At 37.2% G+C, this 11,013-nt stretch overlaps 1 protein-coding gene across 1 annotated transcript; it reads left to right on the forward strand.

The window, feature by feature from the left end:
• The first annotated feature begins 4,488 nt into the window (after positions 1-4,488).
• Positions 4,489-10,759, forward strand: LOC102234556 (hsp90 co-chaperone Cdc37-like). The gene is given in 8 exon segments (XM_023333916.1): positions 4,489-4,867; positions 5,700-6,364; positions 7,802-7,886; positions 8,707-8,822; positions 8,893-8,923; positions 8,926-9,014; positions 9,627-9,698; positions 9,780-10,759. Coding segments are annotated over 7 exon segments (576 nt in total). The 5' UTR covers positions 4,489-4,867; positions 5,700-6,256; the 3' UTR covers positions 9,855-10,759.
• The last annotated feature ends 254 nt before the right edge of the window (positions 10,760-11,013 follow it).

The raw sequence follows: 11,013 nt of genomic DNA on the forward strand, positions 1-11,013 counted from the left end.
TGTTGGGCAGGGGTGGGGACCTCGTCACCTGTTGGCACGACTCCACCCACTCATCGGTGACCTCTCCGTCTTTTCTCCCACTCTCCTTCAGGCCCTCTTTAAAACTGCACCCTTCACGCAGGTAATCCCTTTGTGGCCCATCTGCCCGCGCATCATTATCCTCACCTTAGATTGCTCGGCGCTCACTTACAGAGCCTGCAGAACTCTATCTGTCTCATGAATCTGTGCGCTTTTTGTCACATTGCAGCAACAAACTTAATCTTTTGGATTTTGGGTGACAGAAAAATGTCTTGCCTGGCCACCCCATTGATACACCGCTCAGGTATGTGTAAGAGATACTACAGAGCAATCGTCTTTAATCAAGACATAAATGTAAAACCCAACAACTAATAAATATGAATATAAAATTATAAAGAAATTATAGCCGTTTGTCTGAAGCTAATCTGTTCACTTCAAAAACACAAAATCTTACCAAGCAATTTTGGTCTAGTTTTAGTGCAAATATCTTGGACGAAAGGAACTCACAAAGAGCTTTTCAGCGAGATATAAGATATAATCTGCCAGGTTAACATACACAATCTCATGTATGTTTCTGAAAATCTGCTTGCAGTCTAGTTTTGTAAGAGTTTGTGTTTTGGCAGTGTTGCGCTGGGTTTTATGTCAAGTGATCAGAGTAAACAAAACAAATTAAGCCACGCTCTTAAGATTTTTAATAAAAACTAATAAAAAAGTGTAATTTTCCAGCTGTGTGATCTTTGTCCACTATTTTGTTTGGTCCATCATATCACAAAACTGACATCTTTGGTTGCAAGGTGACATAAGGTGGAAAACGATGACATGGGCTGTGAATGGTTTTGCAGTTGCTTCTCTCCAGCTGTCATCTCAGACATGCTTCTGTCCTGTTCCTGCAGACCACCTCCATCATTCTGCTGCAGCTGCTTCTCTGTCCCTCTGTCTCTCCGCGTCTGCAGAGGCTGGAATCATAAGCTTTGTGGGTGGGTGGAGGTGGGGGGCTCCCTGTTCATATAGACCGCTCCACATCAGAGGCACAGGATCCCCTGCTGATCTCTCTCCTCTCTGTCTCTTTGTTTAGAAAGAGCAGCGCGGGGGACGGGCCCAGAGAAGGAGAGCTGGAGGACCTCCACGAAGACGAGCCTTTCTCTTGAGGCGCGACGGGAAGCCGAGCTTTCTGCTTTGACCACTGTGCGCTCCACGCCTTCACCCAGCTCCAATCAGTGCCACAGTAAACCGTGTAAATAAATGGATCTATAAATGTGAAATGTCGCTCGCAGATGCTAACACTAACTTGGCTTGATTTTAGCAAATTCTTCATTTTCTTCTGTTCTTTCTGGATTTCTGAGCTCAACAGCTTACAGGTGACACCGCTGACCCAATGAGAACAGCTTTTTTTTCTCACTGGGTCCACTTGGTTTGCACACTAAAGTAAAAAAAAAAAAAAAAAAAAAGGAAATCTTTCTTTATTTCCGTGCATGTTCATTATCAGATCATCTACAGGACCTACTCAACAGTTTCTCTCTGACTAGCATGTTAACCACACTGGTTCGTCTCTTCAATGAACTACAGGGCTTCTGACTGCTGATCAGTCTTTTTAATTTTAGAGGCTGATTCCTTGTTCCTGTCGCAGCCCCTTTTTTTCTCACACCGGTGCCGTCGGTAACGTTTACAAGGAAGGCAGTATGAAAAGCCTCCGTGCTGCCTTCATGGACCAGCTCTACGACAGACGTCGAGCAGAAAGGACGTTGGCTTTGCTCTGCATGCACACATTTTGAATGGCACTGCCCCCTGCTGTCTGACATCAAGTGACTCCAGTGTTGGCAGGTTAGTTCACGCTTCTGCTCCTACTCTGCGATTATCACTGCTGTCAAACACAATCTCTGCTTTTAATGTAAATAACAGAGAGGACTTTTAAAATGCGGCATTCTGAACGGTGGATAGAAACGGAGACGAGAACTCCTGGAGTGTTATCAAAACTGTAAATATATGATACATACATATATGGAAATTTGTGTTTTTGCTCAGGATTTTTTTTTTCCACTGGACATTTCAGTGAAGGGCATTTTTTGTTTAACGTTAATTAAAAAAAGGGAAGCAAGTCACCTTCAGGTTCAACAGTTTGTATGCAAATGGTTAACCTGACTCAGAGTCCTATCTTTTATGACTGTGCTGAATGTAATACATAAAGGAGCAGGGAGGAATGAGGATCGGCCTCATTCTGAAATAATTTAAAACAGAGAAGAATATTTATTTAAAAATATATTATTCATGGTTCTGAATCTTAGGTTGGAACATAATTGCTATATTTGATTTATTTTTATTTCATTTAGATTCAAGTAGATAAGGATTAGATTTTTCCATATATCTGACCTAGGTGGCGTTATGCACCTTGAACTGATATTGTTGTGCTGGCCTTTAAATATGAAGAAGAAGAAGAAGAAGAAGAAGAAGAAGAAGAAGAAGCAGCAGCAGCAGAAGAGATAGGGAAGGATTATTCTGAGAGTTTGAATATAGAAAATGGGACACCACAGGGAAGTATAGTAAGTCCGTTATTATTTTCAGTGGTAGTTCAGTGGTTAATGATATGTTTAAAGAAGTAGAGGGTGGAATGGGATTTTCACTTTTTACTGATGATGGAGCAATGTGGAAAAGAGGAAGACATTTAGACTTCATTGTAAAGAAGCTTCAGGGAGCAATTTCAGTTGTAGAGAAATGCTCATATAAATGGGGTTTTAAACTTTCTGTAGAGAAAACTAAAATAATGTTTTTTTACAAGGAAAAGAGTTGATGAAAAAATTAACTGAAAATTATATGGTCAGGATTTGGAAAGAGTTAAACAATTAAAATTTCTTGGGATGTGGTTTGATGAAAGAATGACATGGGGTGTGCACATTAAGAAAATAATTGATAAATGTAGGAAAGTATTAAATATAGTGAGGTGTTTAGTTGGAACAGAGTGGTGAGCTGATAGAAATTCATTAAAAGCAATTTATATGGGGTTAATTAGGTCAGTCTTGGATTATGGATGTATAGTTTATAACTCAGCAGCAGATACAAACCTCTATAAGTTAAATACTATCCAACATCAGGCTTTAAGAATTTGTACTGGTGCTTTTAAAACATCTTCAGCAGCAGCATTACAGGTTGAAATGGGAGAAATGCCTCTTAAAGTTAGAAGGAGTCAATTATCTTTAAACTACTGGTCAAATTTTCAGGGACAAAGAAATGATCATCCAACATTAGAGGTGCTTAAACCTGGAAGGGAAAAGGAAACGAAACAGTTAAAGAGCTTTGGATGGATAATAAACTCTAAAGTTAATGAAATTCATTTAAATCAGTTAGATATATGTCAGATAGTTCCATTACCTGCAGTGTCACCTTGGATACTTCCTGATGCTGAAGTTGATTTTTCATTATTAGAAAAGAACAAAGATAAACATTACATTATGAATAAATATATAGTACAAGGATACTTAAATAAATATTATAACTATATACAAATATACACAGATGCATCAAAAAATACAGCTAATAGGGCAGGGATAGCATTTATTGTGGCACAGTTTCAAATAAAGGTAGGGAAAAGGATTAGTGATGGAGTATCGGTGTATACAGGAGAAATACTAGCTTTGTTTTTAGCAGTTCAATGGGTGGAAGAGGTCAGACCATTAAAATCTATAATTTGCTCAGATTCTAGTTCTTCATTAGTCAGTTTGCAAAATAATCAGTCAGAAAGTAGACCAGATATATTAATTGAAATACAACAAACGCTTTACAGAATCAACATGATGGGGCTAACAGTAAATTTTGTATGGGTTCCAGCACATCATGGGATTAAGGGGAATGAAATGGCAGACAGGATGGCTAAGGAGAGTACCAATCAGGTAAGGATAGATATTAATGTTAGTTTTAGTATAACAGAAATAAAGGGTATAATTAAACAGAAAACAAAAGAGAGGTGGCAAAAGTTATGGGTAGAAGAAAAGAAAGGAAGGTGGTTTTATAAAATCCAAAAGAGAATTGGACAAATGAGAAAAACAGAAAGAAATAGGAGTGAAGAGACAATTATATCACAACTTAGGATTGGACACACTGGTCTAAATAGATTACTATTTTTGACAGGGAAACATCAGACAGGGAAATGTGACTGTGGGGAAGATGAGACATTGGAGCATGTGATTTTAAGTTGCAGGAATTATCTGTTTCAGAGAAACAAGTTAATAAGAAACCTTAGTAATATGAAAATGAAATTTGATATTGTTGATTTATTGCAAAAGGACTCGGGAAGCAGAGGATATCAGGCTATATTTGATTTTTGGAAACAGAGTAAGTTATGTAATAGGATATAGTGGGTTTTTTTGTTGTTTGTTTTGTCATGTGGTCCACACTCCTTACCAGTTGGTGGCGGTAATGCTCACCCAACGTTTTTGCCAACCGAAAATAAATTTAAACAACAAGAAGAAGAAGCCGCAGAAGAAGACCCTCGCGGCCGTTACTTTAAATGGGTTTCCGGTGATTCCGGTGAACTGCTTTGATGTGTTCGCCCGATTTAACCGACTCTGTGCGCGCGCGTATAAGCGGATTAAGCTATCCGTTTCTGCTCTATCTGTTCAGACGAACGTGCCCGTTTTACCGCGGTAATGGTTTTGTGTTTCCGTCCCCCAGAGTTTATAGTCTGAAACAGAAAGGTGGAAGATGCGCATCGACTGCGGCGTGTGGGACCACATCTATGTCTCCCACGACGATGACGTCACCAGTCCGTTCGTGGACACGCCGAGCTCGTTCAGAATGAGACACCGGGTCAGCAGGGACAGTGGTTGTTCTAGCTGTGAAGTTTGGAGTCGCAGGACTGGTTAGTTTTTTACTAGACGTTACATGTGGCAAAGGAAGAGTCGCTCGTGTTTGGTGAACAGGTGTTGTGCAGAGATCTGTAAGCCGTTTAGATGAGGCTAAGTATCTTTCGTCAGGACCACTGCTTAATATCATGTCAAAGGGTTTAAATGTTGGGGGGGAGAAAGTAAGAAAACAACTCAAAAAACAGCTATCAATTGTATTCTTTCATTTTTTTAATAGTGCTTTGTACATTTTAACAAATTAAACTAGTGTTTAAACAGAATATAGATGCATTATTAGTACTTCGAAATAGATCTTTTCCAGCATAATCCCCCACAATAAGATAGAACTTGATCCAACTATTAGTTGATCAAATATGTCTCTAAATTTGAATTATTCTCAGTTAAACAGACCCGAACTAGGCTTGAAATGTTATGTTTTCTAGTGGCCATAGCTTTCTCTTTTTCTTATTTTTTTTAACATGTCATGTATTTAAGTGTTCTCCCTTAATGATACTGTTTGCTGTATTTAGTGTTTGGTTTGTAACTTTACTTACTAGTTGTAAAGCGCTAAACAAATAACATTTATTATTATTATTTCCATGAGTGTTTTCTTAGCAAGCAACTTATAAGAAGATGCGGTTTAGAAAAGGTGTGTTCTAGGTAAAGGTGTGTTCTTAGAATTTTAGATTTTAAATTGACTGCAAAAAATTAGGAGCTCATGAAAGTGAAATCTGGAAAAATTCAGATTAAAACCTACAAATTGCATAGAAACTATGAAATAGGTGTAAAACACATTTATGACTGTAAGGTTGATAATAGCAACAGTAGTGATCGTGCTTCTTTTATCAGCTCTGGATCTACATAATGAGCTCAAGTTGTTGATGTTGTCACATGACTGGGTAAGTGAAAGAGAAAGCACACCGCTAGTATTCCCCTGATGTTCCCCGTCTTTGTTGCTCCTCCTGTTTTGGAAAATGTGATGTTTGGAGAATCTTAAAAACTTTCCTACATGTGGGAAAGTCCAGACAACACTAGTAAAAGATGTATCTGTTCATGGAGCTATGGCTGATTTAAATTTGTGAATTTAAGTTTTCTTCATAAATGTAGTCTGTTAAATACCTTACAATTTCTGTATTTTCTGATTCCTTTCTCGTAGATATTGCTGAAATCTTGTATTTTTCATAGTTTTATTTTTTAATAAAATCTACCATTTGTAAAATGCTGCTTTTACTCTTCTAGTTTTATGTTTATATGTTCCATTTTTGCTTTCTATAACTATGTTGTATTACCTTTATATTACCACTTTTCCACATGTCTCACTTTCATCTGTTTGTGCCAAAGGCCAGGCTGGATAAGATGGCCAAATTTCTTCAGAAAGGTGAAGATCTGGATTGCAGCTTTGCGGAATGCTGGAGACTGCTTCAGGAAGCCCGGCGACGACTCGGACACCTGGAAGAGCAGATGAAGAGGAAGATGAGGAACCAGAGGCTGAGCTGAAGAAAGTCCAGGCTGAGGTAAAGAAACTTGAGAAGAATGAAAAGTTCTTTCTGAGACACCTGGAGGAACATCGGCGTGGTGAGAAGAAACTAGAGAAGGTTTTAGCAAGGAAAGGAAGGGGGAAGGATCACATCGTCTGCAGTTTACTTATTCCACACACATTTTAAAGGGGTTACACAAATTCATTTATTGCTGTTCTGAGGCTGAAATGTCAGAAAGTGGTGAAAACCATTTTGGAACTTTAAAACTACTTTGTGTCTTTTGATTTAAATATTGTTAATTTTATTATAGCTGTATTTTGTTCTTCTTCTATTGGGCATTTTTTATTCAGGCCAGGTATATTTAGATTAAAGTTGCCATAATTGAAAACGTGATAAATTTTGTGGAGCGCAGACATTGTTTCTATGGTTTTCCTTCCTATAGCAGTTACTGGTAGATAGAGATACAAATCTTTGAGTGTCTAGGGATTCGGTTCCGATCTTTAGGCTCACGATTCGATTCAGAAACTATTTTTAATTCAGAAACCAATTTTTCTATTCAAACGGTCTAGAGATTCTGTTTACATTACGTGACTGAGAAGAGGAATAGGCGGCGTAAACAAATAAGAGCATTTATGCAAAAGGGCATTATTATGTAAAATTGATTTTTTTTAAGCTTTATATCATTCTATAACATTATTCTCTCATCAAAAACAAGCTGCCACATTACAGAGCAGCGTTCCCTGCGATGCCTCTTCTCAGTTCCTTCAGAGTAGCCAGCAGCATTTGGAACGTTGGACACCTAATAGAGGAGCCATATTATAATGACTTCCTGAAGGCGGAGTTTCAGAAAGAGCAGGAGTTTTTAAAGAGACAGAGGCCCAATTCCAAGGCATTAAATTAGGAAGTCATATTTGATATTTGCTGTATTTTTATAACAACTGAAGGTGACATATTTGCTTGATTATGCTATAAAATGGCACAATGTTCCTGGAAAACAAGTAATACACCTATAAAACAGTTGTATAAGTTTCTGTAACTTAAATGATCAGTTTTAGGTTTACTTAATTCCTGATTTTTTCTTAAATTAAAGTACCAAAGTATTACTCAAAATATATACGGTGGGTGAGAAGACCTTCTATGGTGTCCGAGTGGACCCATAACATTATATGCGGTTTCCTCACAAACATTGGCGACAAAGACAAACAACTTAGATATATTTTAAGACCGATGTAGAAGCATTTTAAATTGATTCTGATCTCCCAGCATTAGGAACTGCGATTGAATCAATTTCTTTCCCTGGATAGACTGTCACGTCCTTGCTGCAATTTTTATTCCAGTTCAGTGAGCATTTTGATGTTTTCCAAAAATGATTGGAGGAATTTGGTAGTTTCTTGTTGTGAATATGGTGGCTGTTGATTTGTCAGAATCCTCTCTTGACTTTATCTAGTTTTTTTTTTCTTTTTTTTTTTGTAGAGTGTTCAACCTGAAATTAAAAAAGAAACACAACAGAAGCATAAGACCTTTGTGGAGAAGTATGCCAAGGAAATGAAACACTTTGGTAAGATTTCTTTGTTTTTTGAAGATTTCTTTGTAGTTTGTCATTTCCGCTCTCTTCCTGTCCAGGTCTTTGTTTGTGAGCCATTTACTTTTTCTTGTCAATGAAAACGTCAAAAAACTGTTGTTGTTTTTTTTTTAAATGTTTTTTTAATTTCCTGTTTCATGCCATTGTTGATATGGTGCGTCAACAGCTATATTTTGGATTCATCCTGACTGTTTCATTACTGAGATGATCAACTAGTTCAGTGATCGATTAATCTGAACCATCCTGATTAATTGATTACTGATATACTCATTGGACACCTATATTTTTGTTTGCCTCTCTTCCATAGAGAAAATTTCAGATAGTAACAGATAACCTGCTCTGCTGTAATATAATATTTTATTCTGACAATTCTATTGTTGCTTTTATTATGACTTTAATAAAGTGACACTCAAAGGCGTTGAATTAGTGGCAAAGGACAACTTTGGTGGAGTAGAAAATAAAATTGTCATGCAGGGAACTTGTGAAAGAAAGTTCTAACACTAACATCCCACTTCAAACCTGTTAAAGATTGCAAAAGAGTTTGGACTAGTGCTTTCAGCATGACATTGACCGTAAAGCTACAGCCAGAGCTACAGCGGAAACGTTTAGAGCAAAGTACATTGATCTGTTAGAATAGCCCAATAAAAATCCAGACCTAAATCCAGCAAAGAATCAATGGGATGACTTGAAAACTGATATTGACGGATGTTCTTCCCTCCATACGGCTGAGCTTGAGCTGTTTTGCAAAAGGACGTTGAACTTGCTATGTTGATGCTTGGTTTATGCGGTGTACCAGGTATGCTGCGGCGTTGGGACGACAGCCAGAAGTATCTGTCAGACAACCCACATCTGGTGTGTGAGGAGAGTGCTAATGACCTCGTCGTCCTCTGTATTGACTTCGAGATGGACGAGGTGCGTGCTGTTGAAAGAGTTTAATAAACATCACAGTCGAGCCTCGCTGAGTGATGCACATCCTTGTTAGAAACATGCCCTCATGGAGCAGGTTGCACACAAGCCATCGTCATGCAGTTCATCTTGGATTTAGCTCGGACTCTGAACGTCGACCCGAGAGGCTGCTTCAGACAGTTCTTCTCAAACATCAAGGTTCGTCTTTGCCGTGTAAGACGTGGTTGAAGGAAAAAGTAGCATGGTTTTAGCTTCGCTTGGTTTAATATCTTTCCAAAAATAATAATAATATTAAAATCCTACAAAGCACTTTTTGCTATCCAGTTATTAATTGGTTAATCAAAAAAATAATCAACCCTACACTGTATCAATGATAAGTCAAGTAGAGAGGCTTAAGTGCAGAAGAATCCTTTGCTGCAAATGATCAAGCCTTCACTTTATTAAAAAAAATTGTTCATTTGTACCTTTAGCATATTTCCAATATTATATAAAATAATAGATAAAAAAAATCAGGAGAAGATTTATATATATATTTTAAATTGATTAATCACTGAAATAATCAATTATTAAAATAATCGTTAGTTGCAGAGCTATTATTTGTAATGATTTCAAGCGCGCCCAAGTGCGGCCTCCTCCAAAACGAAGAAAACTGAAGAGCTTATTTATCTGATCACATTCTGAGATTTTAAACGAAGCATTGTGAGAATTTCAGCGGTAGTCCGCTGTTCGGTCCGTATACATGGATAAAGTTTTCTCTCCGTGTGAGGCCTCTTGCTTCCTGTCAGCACTTTGACGTCTCATGTCTTGCAGGAAATGCAGAGGAGTTTTGATGAGAAAAACACCGAGATGCTGCAGGATGTGATGAGCAAGCCGCACCCTGAGGTGAGCTGGCATCTCTTTAAGAAATAATTATTTTCATTAACTAAACAGTTTCTCCCTGTAATGTTTGACCTTGTTTAACAGGAGGGAACATACCATCTGCAGAGATGCATTGACTCGGGGTTGTGGGTGCCTGACTTACAGGAGGAAGAAGATTAGAAAATGAAAACCGAACTCGGTCATCGTTAAGTAGCTGTGTATGTTTTTAGTGTGTCTAAAAGATGAGGAAGTTACATACTGTACACCAAACTGTAACTTTGATTAATGTGTTATATCTCAATATTTTTATTAATCAAAAATCTAATTTAAAACAAACCTGCATGTAAGAACTTCACAGTCTCATGTTGTATTCACAGCACTTTAAATTATTTGCAACGTTTTCTGATTTTGTTCACATTTCATTTATTCTGTACCTTTCTGAAGGCATGTGGCATTTTCAGTGTACACATCAGAACATGTTTGTGCATTGTCAAATATTGTGTTTTATTAATGCAACTGTAGATAGATGTTAGCCTTTCTACCATGTTTGATATTACAAAGGTTAATGTAGATTTGGAAGTTCAGAAAACAAGAATGGTGAACCATAAACTTAAAGAGTCAAAAACAATAGCTTTCCCCTACCTACTAATACACAAATGTGTGAAGTAAAACACATTCTCCCACTTAAGCCACTTCACAACGACGTCCCACTATGTTTTTGTCTTTTCACTGTACAATGCCATAAAGTATAAAGTGACAAAACATGAATAAGGTCAAGCAGTAGGAATTAGAACTAAAGCAATGTGCAAGTATAAATATGTTCAATAAAAGGTACAAAATATATTTCTAAATAATTATGTGGAAGGTGAAGGACATAAAGATTCTGTAAAATAATATATAATATTGTTAAAAGTTTCAGTTGAATATAAGGATATATTGACATAAAGGGGTGGGAATTTTAAAAAAGCGTAAAGTTATCACTCCTTTTCAGACAAATGGATAAAATGACTGAGACTTATGTTGCAAAACATTGTTTTTATTGTGTGTATTTATTTAGGTGTATTCTTTCTTTGCATTTTTTCATTGATTTGTTCAAAATAAATACGTTTGTTAAGGTCCAGCTTTCTGATTCTTGATTTTAATGCATGCTTACTTTACCATTAAAATATAGAAGGGTTTGTCATCACAATGTCCTCTTATGGTACGGAAATAAAAGATGGGCAGCTGAAAATCACATTAGCTTTATCGCGATATTTTGCGATACTATTGCGATAACCAATAGAAGCGACTGTAAGAACTACTTATTACCCTTTTCTTTAGGTTTGACTGTGACGGTGTG

This window comes from Xiphophorus maculatus, chromosome 5 (assembly GCF_002775205.1).
Source record: "Xiphophorus maculatus strain JP 163 A chromosome 5, X_maculatus-5.0-male, whole genome shotgun sequence".
Classification (NCBI taxonomy): Eukaryota; Metazoa; Chordata; class Actinopteri; order Cyprinodontiformes; family Poeciliidae; genus Xiphophorus; species Xiphophorus maculatus.